Genomic DNA, 13879 nt, shown 5'->3' on the forward strand with positions numbered 1-13879 from the left:
TTGATTGGAAAATTTACACAAAAGATTCTCATCTAGAAAGATGTCCTACTTCTGTACATTACTTTCTGTGTTTTGACTTACCTGCCCCAATAACTCTCTCAATTCTAATGTTGGAGACTTCGATCTCTTTTGCAAAATCTCGGACTGCCTGGTTGGGGTCCTCGTATGTGTGTGGGTGAATGTACGTCCGAGTTTCAGGAAGTTTGACTGCAATGCAAGAACACAACAGAAGTGAGGATAACAGTTGGGTTATTTTACATTCACTTTAGTTACTCAGACTGAACAATTCATTTTCCTAAAGGAGGAGAGTGCCACATTTTCAACCTCATTAAACATTGTCTTTGGCAGGCAGGAAAAGTGTCATTAGAGAAAACACACATTAGGCAACTAGAGCGATGAGAGATATCATTTATCAGTAGACGCATCAGAGCCATAGAGACTCTGCTCACTTACTGACAAATAGAACATTTGCTTGAAAAACATGCATTTTCTGTACCCATCTAGCCAGTCAGACGGAATTACAATCTGCACCGTCTAGCTGGCCAAAAAGAAATTTGTTGAGGTCATCTCTCTTACCTCACCTTTTAAGTGTTTGATAAATTACATCAGTTAAGTAATGATTCTGCCAAAAATGTATTAATTAAATCTGGATCTGTTCCTCAAACAAAGCTATTGTATGTCTTCAGAAGACTTGGAAAATAGCACACAAGTCATATTGACTACTCTTATGATACTTTTCTAGTGCTTTTGAGTCCTTTTTTAAACCTTCAGTCACAATCAGTATTGCAATTGCAAAAAAAAGAGTGAAGAGTAGGTATACATTTTTGAAAATGTCTCCCTTTTTTTCAAAAAAGAAAGAAAGTAATACGAGTTTGAAGTGACGTATGTGAGTAAATGATTACAATTGTTGTAATTTGTCATTTTTGGGCAAAATATTCTTTTATAAAAATATTTGCCCAATATTTTGCCGATCTCTATTGAAAAGATTAGGTTGCAGGACTGAAACATGCATCTGCATGCATTACCTCGTCCATGCTGAAACTGCATTTTCTCTTCTTCTGGGTCTTGCTTTGCCTTGATATATCCACAGCGCCTTAAACAATAGGATAAGCACAATTTAAAAAAATAGACTTACACAATAGAATACACCATATCTCTCTCAGAGACAGTAATTCAACACCCCAAATTCCATCAGACAAAGAAAATGTTGATGAATGTAGATTTAAATCTACAGAGGCCTGGTCTGGCTATATATATTCTACTCTCATCTTTTTACAGAGCAGTTTAACTATAATGTGCCTTTAGAGTCCAGTTCCCCTCCCCCCAGCACCACATTTCACTGCCCTAATCCTCTCTTTAGCATCAGTTCCTGCAACAGAGCGGGAAAATACATTCCTGTCACCTCTGACTTTATCATTAACTACATCATCACTCTCACAGTGGGATCATGAATAAGGAAATGCCTCAGATAATGAATATTCCAATTCACTGGGGAGAAAAGGTGGCCAACGTAGGACTGATAATTATGTTCATTATTCATTTAATCCTCTTTATGACACACACCGACACAGACACACACATTCCCTTTTCATGTCATGTCTTTAACAGAATATATTGCCAAAAATGTAATGTCAGAGACAGACTAACCATAGTAATTACAGTCCGTTGGAATTATAATGGCCTCTGACAAAACCTATTTGGTGAATGACTGCTGAACGTCTTTAGACTGGTACATATATATATATATATATATATATATATATATATATATATATATATAAGCTATATGTTTGTCAATCCAGTCAATTAAGTCACTCCCTCAGCAGGTGTATTTGAAACCCTATTACAGCAGTTGTGACTATAACACAAAGAATAATGTCATAAATTTAAACTAAATAATTAGAAAAATATAAAACAGTTTGCAAGATTTCTGCTGCTAAATTAAGGCAGAGATGCGTCACCACACTCTAAGTTCATTACATTTGAACCTGGTACTATTAACATCAGAAAGAATCATATCACTGGACAACATTTTAGGGTTCCCCCATTTTTAATATCCCGATATAACCCCTGATTATGAACTATTACTTCATTATAGGCCTGAATGCAAAGTGAGCCTGGCCAACAACATTATCCAGCTGCAACCCAAAGCCCTGAGTGTTTGTCATTAGACCACATTGATTACTGAAAACCATCAACAACTCTGCAATCAGACCACTAATTAAGCTGCCTTTACTCTTGTAGCAGCTGCGGCAAAACGATCACACGCAAGGGTTGACAATATTTTGGTTTGGTTATTGATTTTATACATGGTTAACAATCCTAATCAATATAGGATACTGAATTCCTCTTTCAAGAGATTTGTGCTCAGCTGCCCCCAAAGCATTCAAAGCATCACGGCCCGAGGCCGGGGTTGGGGCGAGAGCAGACTTGGGAGTCTATTACATAATGAGAAGACCAATCGGTTCATTCATGTCAGCTCTAATCCAGTCTGTGTTATCTCCCTATGGCCCTACGGGGGGTAAATCGTTCCCTTTCAGCTGTTGTAAAGCCCCGTCTGGTGGGGGGTTTAGGGGTACATATGTGTTGTTTCCTATCTGCTGCTATTAATGAGACTGGAGGTCTCAAGAGAGACCCCAACTGTTCATCAGTTACCCACACATACGCCAACCCTTAATAAATGCTTGAGGCCTAGTGAGCATCTGTGTGCAGGTAAAACCCCCCCACCCTTTAAATTTTTAACTGCCCCATGTGCAAAACATGGTCTATTAAGCGGAACATGCTTGCACAGGGGCGCATGGCTGTAGGGGTTCAAGGGGTAAGAAGGGTGGGCTGCCCCGACTGGAGCATGTGGTAATCAGTGAGAGTAAATCGACCCTCCCGAATCCAACCCGCATGCTCCCTAACCTGCCCTGGTTGTCCCTTGAGGTACCACAGACAAATCCCTCCCCCTTGCACCTGCAGCTCGGCGCACTGATGAAACACTTCCCTCGCAGCGGGACACCCGGGAGCTTCTAAAGCAAAGTGCGATCCCACCCTTCAACCTCTCCGTCACTCATACTTGTGTTCCCGAGTGCATTCATTTTTATTTGCATATTCTGTTTAAACGCCGAATTATATATATAAAAAAGCAACAGACGAGTGTCTGGGAGTATGCAATTAACACATTTTTCAGCTCTGAAGCATTCCTGAAATCCCCTTTTGTGCAGTGATAAAGACTTTGCGCAGTCCTACACCGCTGGAAGCCCTTTTGTCTCTGACCCAGTTTCTTTCTCTCTTTCTTCTGCCTCGCTTTTCTTTTCTTCTGCTCCCACAGTTTGAAGCTTATATCTGCAGGTGACAGTGCAGTGGTGTGGCTTTGTATCTGCTGACAGGGCTCACGTCTTTCTTCACTTCTGTGTATCTGTGTGTATGTTTGAGAGGGACGTGGAGTACATTGGTGCAAAATCAGAGGGTCTATTAAACTGTCTGGCCAGCATTAATGAACTAAGAGTGAGAGCTGACTCAGACCGCCTGCCATAAGCATTTAGAGAGAGACAGAGAAGAGAGAATGAGGATATAAAGTAGTCAACACTAATTTGTGATTTAGTTGACACTTTTATGTATACAATGTGCTCCAGGAGCAACCTGTGCTTACAGGAATAGCCTAAAATTCTGTCTTCATTTACTCACTCTCATGCCATTTCAAACCCGTATGACTTACTTTCTGCCATGGAACACAAAAGATGTTAGGAAGACTGTTTATGCTGCTCTTTTCTATACAATGAAAGTGAATAGGGATGAACCCTGTCAACAAAATGAAGACGCATCATATTTGACACTTTTATTTAATGCAAATGGGAAGATTATCAGTGAATAATGACTTAATTTAATTCTGTTTCTCACACAAAGCTATTGTATGGCTTCAGAAGACTTGCAATATGGCACATAACTCATATTGACCACTTTTATGGTACTTTTAGGTGCAGTGTTATCATTTTTGGAGTTCGACAGACCCAGTCCCCATTTACTTTCACTGGAAAAGACAACTCATCTCCCTTTCTTCTGAGTTTCACAGAAAAAATAAATAAATCATACTTTATGGGAATGGAACGACATAATGACAGAATTAAAATTTTGGGGTGAACTATTCCTTCAAGTATCTTACGCAAATGCACAATGTTGGTAGATCATGAATCATCTCCTTGAAGGATTTGAACCAACAACCTTTGTGTCACCAGCCCAGGTCATTAACCACTAGACTAGACTATATCACCCATTAGAATTATACTAACTAATTATTGTGAGACAAACATGTTGACAGAGAACTGAGTGGGTTTGTGCAACATTCTTCAACATGACATGATGAGGTGTGAACATAAAACACTACCAATTTGAATGTGGTATCTCTGTCCTCTGACCCTCAAACTAGTTCATTACATAATGATACTTCATTTCAATGAGCTAATGAGGTAAAGTAGCTTCCAGCTGGGTCTTCAGATCTGATCAGCATGCAGTGGACGGCTGGTCAGCTTTGAGTTTTGGGTTGCCACAAGGACTATACGTCCCAGTGGGGTGGCACACACAACATAACAAAATTTTACTGTGCAAATGTCCTTCCCTTTTGCCATACATCGGATCATCTAAAGGACAACGCTAATTTGCTATGGTTCACTGAAGCATGTGATTTACCTAGAGAACTTTAAACAAAGAGTTGATACATTTGTGAGCCGTAGTGTTTGCCGTCTATATCATCGATTATTAACGACTTTTAGCCACGTTTACCTTGTTCTGAGCTTTCTGAGAGCTATCAGCACAAGGACATATTGACCCATCTCACAAAGACGAACATGACAGCTTAATAAAATACAACCTTGTTTCGAAGAATCATGTGACTATACCTACATTTTTGTAGAATTATTATTATATGGTTTGTTGTATGTATTGTGGCAGTTTCCCGATGAAATGAACACTAGAGGCGCAACAACAACAATGACTTTCGTTCACTTTCACACAAATCACGAGTAAAATGGTAGATTATCAGTTCATTACTTTTTGCCCTGTTCCTCACACAATGCTATCTTGTGACATCTAAACACTTTTACTATAGCGCATGACTTAAGTTGATAATTTGTCACATTTGCACAACATAACCAACTACATTTACAAGCTTGTTCAAATGCAATCAAATTATGCGGTATCTCAACTGATAGAGCGTTGCACTCTTTGAGTCCAGAAGAGTATGCGAGTAAACGTATGAGCCAAATGGGTCAAGCACCACAAAATGATGTGGTTATGTCAGGAATTGTGCTTTTTAATTTCACATTTGCTTTTTATGACACTATTGGTTAGGTTTAAGATTTAGAGTGGGGAGGTTGGATTTTTAATTCATTTAAAACTCGATACAGCATTAACCTTAAAAACGTTATCTATTTCAGAGAAAATCAAACTCGCTTTTCGCAACACACAGTGAACATTTCAACTTGGAATTGCTGCAATACGTTTAAGGAACCATGTAAAATCATTTTGCAAAAATGTTGCCACAGTCATGTAATTTTCATGTTTTTACAAATACCTTTAATGGTGTTGAATCCCACCAAAATATATCTTAATTGTATTCTGTGAGTCATTCAGTCAAGTCTGATAGGCTCAGAAAGCATCTACTATCTCTTGCGCCTAGGAAATGACAATACAGTCCCTAGAGACTCATCTTTTATCTTTTCCTCCTACCTCAGGAGCAAATCAGCTAGATTTACAGTGAGGCTAATTATAAAAAGAGGAAATGATTGTGTTTAGAGGAAATGGACACTCGTAAATTTTTTGCCTCTGACAGGTGTTTTAAAAACACTGACTCTATCAGTTAGGCATGGGTTCATTACACTAATTAAAATCCAGAAAAAAAAATAAGTGATGGATTCTCCAGCTTGTCCTTTATCCATCTATGGCACCTGTATCCAATACATCAACCACCTCTATATTCCTGAATGTTCTGGTGACACGTCTGGACAAGTCTACAGCTGGCCCGCCATCAAACGGATGGAAATTAATTTCTAACCGAAGCACGGCTGTGTTCAGGATCTACACGGCCAGCGATTTCTGCCTGGAAAGGCGGTGAAATAGCCAGATGGAGCTGTTTGGAAAAAAATAAGCCTGTAACAGCCAACCACGCTCATGCAACCATTTCAGAATGGCACAGTAATTCTGGTGTGTGTGCACTTGCATGTGTTGTCATATTTCCGTGTTAACTCACATACAAATGGACTGACTGAATAGTCTCCCTCTGAATACGGTGGACGGTATGCTCTCTAAACCCAGAGGGAGATACAAGTAATGCCTTTATTAACCGAAAAAGCCACATTAAGCCCTCGGCTGTGCCTCGATCAACATTATTCAAAAATAGAATTGAATAACAAAGCACATTAACAACCCCTGCTTACTCACATAGTCAGTGCATTGATGCTATTTACAAGATGCAGATTTCTCTCATTCACAATTACACCACTGCTACACAGGCAACAACACAAGCTTGTTATTGGGCCACACTGTGGCAGGCCATGATACCTTTTAGTTTCTGATGCACCAAACCATTTTTGTACTTGCTGCTGGGTTTTGGGACCATCTCAAAACTAGTATTCAAAAATAGCACAGAGAAACGGCCCACAATATGTGTGCCTTTTGGTTCCAAGGTACAATTCATATTTTTTATGTAATGATGTTTTCAGGCTAAACCTTTGTACTCAAAGGACAATTTTCTGTTTGTACAATTTCATAGAATTGAATCATTTACTCTGTCATTAAGTTTCAAAAGAGTCCCGTGGAATAATGAACTGTCAGAGAGCAGCTGTTAAATTGTTTACTGCTTTATGAGGTGTGAATTTATTTTGTTACGCAATTCTTAATTTGTCTCTGTGGCATCGTTTATCACACAATAAACTGTGCCCAATATTAAAGAAAAAAAAACAACAAAAAAACACCAAAGTGTTCCTAATGCAACTCAAACACAAAATAAGATAAATCAGAAATGTAACCTCAACCATATAGTATATATGATAACCAACAATCAATTCATCATTTATGTAACAAACAACCATGCTGCTTCAAGGTTTCATTATTAAACTGCATAATTTCATCCAATATGAGCATTAGGGACTGGACATGAAAGGAATTGCTTTAATAGCAGGGACTCAAAGTCTTCAGCTTATACCGTTTTCAAGACTGGCTTCTCAGGCTTGCAAATGTGCATGTCCTTTGGTAGTAAGCACCTGTTAGAGGTACTGCAGCATCTGTCATTGAGCTGGAACGTTCCAGAGGAACAATAAAGAGTATCCTACATCTTGAAAGCATGTCCACCATTTTTTTATTGCTTTTCCAGATACAAGCAGAAACTGGAAGAAAAACTGAAAGAAGAACGAGGACCATCTGCCAGAATCATCACCAGCCAGTCAGAGCCAGTTTTCTTCAAGTACCATAAACTTGTCCAATTCCAATCTTTGCCAGCTTAACTCGGTGCAAAGAACGAAGTTGAAGACATAAAACATGCCTCAACTCTTCACATTCCTTGAACCAACTTCAACTTTGATGTGCAAACAGAAGGCAAACGCATTGACCACAGTCCACACCCTTTTTACTAATGAAATTCCATGGCTTTTCCAGTCATTCGTGATTACTGGATATGTATATTCACACGCACACCCACACATATATTAGGGGTGTAACGGTACATGTATTCGTCCCGAATCGTCACGGTACGGACTTCATGGTTCGGTGCATGCAGTCAGATGAAGAATACATCTGAGTCAGTCACAGGCGATCCACACACCAATCCAGAAGGGGGCGCGCGCAGTAATGCAATGCTTTTTGCTAACCGCCACAACAGGAAAAACAGCAGAAGAAGAAGACACCATCCATGCACCAACCCAAACAAGAATGGTGAGTTCAGATGACACACAAGAGCTCGAAGACCCGCCTACTTGTTTTAAATCAGTAGTGTGGGAAAGTTTCGGGTTCCTAGTGAACTACGGCAGCAGTGGAGTGCGAGTGGTAGATAAGACGAAGACGGTGTGTCGGTGTTGTAAAGCAGCTGTACGGTATGTAAGTGGAAATATGTCCAACATGCTAACACATATCAGACGACATCACCCAGATGTGCCAATCACCGGAGCTAGGCAGAAAGAGACGACAGGAGTGCAAAAACTTACCCCTGCAGCTTTTAACCAGCCTCTAGATGTGAGAGCAGACGGGGCCAAAGTCTTTATCCAGGCAATTGGCATATACACAAACAATATATGGTTTAAGTGGAACAAATTGTAACACTCCTTCTCCTAATGCACAAGTTTAATTTTTATTTTGTACTTTATAACAAAAGAGATGCTTTCAGTTTTTTCACTGATTGTGACCAAATACCTTTTGTTTTTTATCAGCCCTACAAAAAAATATGACCTATGCAAGAGTGCATTCTGTTTACTGCTTAATACATTAAAGGAGACTGTACTGTACCAACTACCTCAGGGGGGACTAAATGCCGCTAGGTGGAACAAACTGTCATTTGCACTACTGTCTGTTCAAAATAAATGAAAAGAAACCTAGCATTTGGGATTTGTTGCTCTTTCCTTTTGTACTGAACTCGTATCGAACCGTGACCCCAAAACCGAGGTACGTACCGAACCGTGATTTCTGTGTACCGTTACACCCCTAACATATATATATATATTTATATTTATATTTATATTTATATTTATATTTATATTAGGAACACCTGTACACCTACTTATTCATGCGATTATCCAATCAGCCAATCGTGTGGAGGAGTGCAATGTATAAAATAATTCAGATACATGTCAGGAGCTTCAGTTAAGTCAACCATCAGAATGGGGAAAAAATGTGATCTCAGTGATTTCGACCGTGGCACGATTGTTGGTGTCAGATGGACTGGTTTGAGTATTTCTGTAACTGCTGATCTCCTGGGATTTTTATGCACGACAGTATATAGAGTTTACTCAGAATGGTGCCAAAAAAAAAAAAAATATATAATAATCATCCAATGAGCAGCAGTTCTGCGGACGGAAATGCCTTGTTGATGAGTGAGGTCAACGGAGAATGGCCAGAATGGTTCGAGGTGACAGAAAGGCTACGGTAACTCAGATAACCACTCTGTACAATTGTAGTAAGCAGAATAGCATCTCAGAATGCACAACACGTCCAACCTTGAGGCGGATGGGCTACAACAGCAGTAGACCACGTTGGGCACTTTGATAAGACCACAGTATTCCTAATAAAGTGCTCAGTGAGTGTATATAGACATAGCAATCACAAAGAGCAATTTCTAGCACATCAAATATTTTTATATTAGAGCTGAGAGTAATTAGCAAAAGTTACTGTATATTGACTGTGGGAGTTTTCAGTTGACTTTTCCATTAGATTTCATTTCCATTACATTTCTAGGCCTGGAAATTACAATTGTTCAATTTACTGATATTTTCAGGTTTTCCATGACCATAGAAGGCCTAATAGACTTGTCACAAATCTGAGCTGCTATATGGTCAGAAATCTAAGACAGAAACGCAAATATGCATATGCAGATTCGAGAACTTGTCCAATGTCATGGTTCGGTTGAACATGCTTAATGTGCATTTTTGCATTACTGTAGCGGTAACAAACCTCAGGACTCAAGGGGGCGATAGAGTTACCCTCAAATGTCTGTGCCAATAAACTGGATGAGTTATTTTTCAGGTAAGTTGCTACAAAGTACTTTATGTCAAATGTTCAGCAATATTGTTGCTCTGCCATTACAGTGGTTGGCTTGATAAAAGAAACTACACCCTAGAAGCGGTCCGCTATAACATTTCTTGCGGCAACATTGAGAATGCAATTTGATAAAAAAGGTGGTCGGATACATTTTGGAATGCAACAACGCACAACATTGAGCTTGTGTAGCTAGATGTGTCTGCGTTTATGTACTTGCATAGAGTATGTTTCAAACTTAATGTAGGGATTTGATTATGAGAATTCCTGCAAAATTTCCATGACCATGCTCATGTATAACATCACAAACCTTAACATCTTGCTTACAGTATTTCCAGTCCAGTTCCACTTCATAAACATTTTTTGTATGTTTTCAGTTTAGCAAGGCAATCAGGAATCAATGACCTAGAACTGTCAGTTGGGAGAGACCACACTCTCTGAGAGCATAGTTGAAGTTATCAAAGCAGTAAAAAGAAGCCAGGGTACTATATGAATTGAATACTCTAAGTCAAGTACTGTATATGGCACAGCATAATCCGATGCCAAGGGACTGAATGCAATAAAAGAGTTTAGCTTCATTTACCATTACAATACACTGGCCTCTGCATTGTATAGGAAGCATGTCTTCCAAATTCAGTATCAAAACTGTTTTTATTGCCTCCATGAGGGTCTTTACAAGCAGTCACACATACCAAAAGGGGGGTGGTGGTGAAAACCATGAATAAGATCAAGGCTTTGGCTTGAAGGCATACACTTGGCCGGCATAACACATCCTATGGGACCTGTCTGTCACCGTGCATTATGGCTTACACATTGTAAAGTATAGGGAAATCTAATTCTGTGTTTGAACATACTGAATCATAGCGTCCAACAATCAGCAATGAACCAGAATCGTAAAAGGGATAGTTCACCCAAATGTTGTTTCAAACCTGTATGACTTTCTTTCTTCAATGGAACACAAAAGTTATCCTCAGTCACCATTCACTTTCATTGCATGTTTTTTTTGCCCCATACAGTGAAAGTGAATGGTGACTGAGACTAACATTCTGCCTAAACATCTATTTTTGTGTTCCACAGAAGAAGATAAAAGTAACACGGGTTTGGAACAACATAAAGGTGAGTAAATTATGACAGATTTGGTTTCATTTTTGGGTGAACTATCACTTTAAATTCCTCCTTACGATTCCCATCTCTACAGAGAAAATATATAACAATCTAAGGTTTTCTCAAAGAACGCCCACCTACACAAAGATCAGCTCATGACTCATCTAAACCTGACCATTTCATGTTATTGAGAGAGGTTTATTTTGTTTCTTTCTGTTCCTCTTCTCCTCTGATCTTCCCTTTCCTTTCATTTCCATTTCATTAGCTCCCTCATTCTCAGCACGTATACACTTGCATTTCTCCCTCATGTCACTACATCTCTCTCAATTGTGTTCTCAAGTGTTTGCTTTCATCTCCACAGATCAGTGTCTGCAATCATAGGGCTAAACAATTCTGTGTCCTTTTGATTTAGTGTAAATGGACACATGCACACAGACACACATAGGCACACAACGACATCTCATTTGGTCTATTGTGTCTTTCTATATTTGTCCCCTCTGAATGAAACATGCTTCCTGCATCCTTCATATGAATCTGTTGACTGTTCAACAACCCTGATTAACACTGATTTATCCAAATTGGACTATTCAGAAACTCCCAAATAAATTATTTTTATTCATACAGAAGATTCTATACTTGGCAGTAGGGTCATAAATGATTGTGGCTTAGGCCAAAAATGCAATTGAAAGTCATAGCAATGCCCTTGAAATTCAATATGTGCCGGTACTAATTCGCCTGTGATAAATTGCTCTTTTTTTATTTGTAAATTATGATATATTTCCTAATATTTTATTCTAGGCCTAGTTGTACATATAATTACATAAAATATGAGTTGATTTAATTTTATAGGTAACAGCTTCATTACTCGGAATGAGAATTTATTTTAATCAGAGATTTAAAGGAATATTCCAGGTTCAATACAAGTTAAGCTCATTCAACACCATTTGTGGCATAATGTCGATAAAAAAATATAAAAAAATAATAATAATTTCGACTCGTCCCTCATTTTCTTTAAAAAAAAAACTGTAATCACAGATACAGTGAGGCACTTACAATGGAAGTGAATGGGGCCAATTTTTGGAGGGTTTAAATGTGAAGCTTATTATGTTATAAAAGCACTTACATTAATTCTTCTGTTAAAACTCATGTAATATTTGAGCTGTAAAGTTGTTTAAATCGTCATTTTTACAGTCGTTTTAGGGTTTGTTGACATTCATTTTCATAGCAACGAAGTTATAGCTAATTTGACAACTTTACACAGAAAAGGTTAGTAAGTGATTTTATCAAACTAAAATCATGGTATCGCGAATATTGTTTATGTTTTGTGGCTATACTTTTAAAACAATGAGTATTTTAATGTTTATGGATTGGTCCCATTCACTTCCATTTTAAGTGACTCCCTGGAACCCAAATTTTTTGCATTTTTTAAAGAAAAGGAGAGGTAAGTCAAAATTTGTGTGTGTGGTAATCAATATAATGCCACAAATGCTGTCAATTGAGCTTAACTTGTATTGAACCCGGAATATTCCTTTAATGTGTGTTACATAAAAGGATGACCCATGACATAGTTTATATGATAAGCAAAAATATCCCTTCAAAAAGGTAAAAATGCCCCTGAAAATCAGCTCTAGGGAGCAAATATTGCCCCCCGTTAAAATAGATTCTGATACTGCTTGATAGCAATTCAGTTATAATATTAGTATGTAGTATTAAATATTAGAATTAGTAGTTATTGATAAAGAATGTAAGACCTGATTCTACAATAAGAGCAAGATTAGAGAAGAATAATTTACTCTTACCGTCCACTCACGACAAAACATGCCACCAGTAAGACCAGCAGGACCACACCACCAGCCACCGAGATGGCCAGGATGGTTTGCTGGTTAGGGTCTCCGACCGTCAACATGTCTGATAGAAAGATAGAGTGGCTTAAATTAGAGCAGAGATAGTTCTTACTATTACAGTACAGTATATATCACAATTAACCACTGTTCTTCCATAATAATCACAGTATAATTGCAGTATTTTTTAGATCGACCACAGAAAACTCATGAAAAACCATGACTGGCTCCTTATTGTGGTTAGATCAGTGTGTCCATGTTCCGACAAAAGAAACTATGGTATTTGTTGGTATTAAACAGTGGCCTGAACACACTTAGAAACTGCTGAAGTCGTAATAATAATGACGTAGATTCCCTCACTCCCATAAAATAGGAAGTTTAGTATGAATCTACAACATTTTTGCCAAAATACTATAGCTACTACAGTTATTATGGAGATACAAGTAAACCCATAATAGATTTTCATGATCATAAAATATTTTTTAACTGACATTACCAACAAGAGATATCACAAACAAAAATGTAAATTATTAAAATATTTGTGTACAAAAACAGTGAACGGATGTAAAATAAGCTGAATATCTGGAGAAGAAATCAAATAAAAGATTTAAGAAAGCGTCCCCCTCTAATTATGTGCACTGAATGGTGGCATAAACCATATGGTACATAAACTATGAGACAAACACAGCGGGACATCTGCCTACTTTCAGATTCTCACACATCAGAGGAACACTGACAGAAAATCTACATGTTCAGACTTCAAACACTCCAGTAGGAGAGCAAACTGCCGTGTGTGACGAGCTTCGTCTATCTCATGGGACTAATTGAGCGTGTTCACTAGTATGAATATTTCACAGGCTCTTTCTATGTACACAGCAGATCGGAAATTCAATCAGCAACGTGTGATGAAGAAATAGAAGGATGTGACACAGGTAAGGGTTTGGCCGAAAGCAAGGCCTATTCAAAGAGTGCCCTTGAAAATATTTAAAATATTGTGCTGTAAAGGAGAACTTTGGGGGTTTTAGTGACAATTGCAATGCCAGAAAGTTTTAAAGAGATATACAAAATCATGTGTTATTCTGCTTGGATTCAAATAAAACAAAAACCCATGAAGCAGAGTGCCTAAAATCCCCTTTACCATGGTAACATCACTGTTTTTCTTTTATAAAGTGGTGGCAACATTAATATGATAAAAGGCACGATGTTCAAAAATA

General features: G+C 38.3%; 1 protein-coding gene across 1 annotated transcript in view; it reads right to left on the reverse strand.

Moving 5' to 3' along the window:
- The window catches only part of LOC127431611 (ephrin type-A receptor 3), a 92203-nt gene that overhangs the window by 21906 nt on the left and 56418 nt on the right, over nt 1-13879 (reverse strand). The window contains exons 8-10 of the mRNA XM_051682119.1: nt 12624-12732; nt 1026-1093; nt 82-207 (exon numbers count right to left, since the gene is read on the reverse strand). Coding sequence (XP_051538079.1) covers nt 82-207; nt 1026-1093; nt 12624-12732 — 303 coding nt within the window. The remainder of the gene's footprint in view (nt 1-81; nt 208-1025; nt 1094-12623; nt 12733-13879) is intronic.

The sequence above is a fragment of the Myxocyprinus asiaticus genome, chromosome 41, assembly GCF_019703515.2.
Source record: "Myxocyprinus asiaticus isolate MX2 ecotype Aquarium Trade chromosome 41, UBuf_Myxa_2, whole genome shotgun sequence".
Lineage (NCBI taxonomy): Eukaryota > Metazoa > Chordata > Actinopteri > Cypriniformes > Catostomidae > Myxocyprinus > Myxocyprinus asiaticus.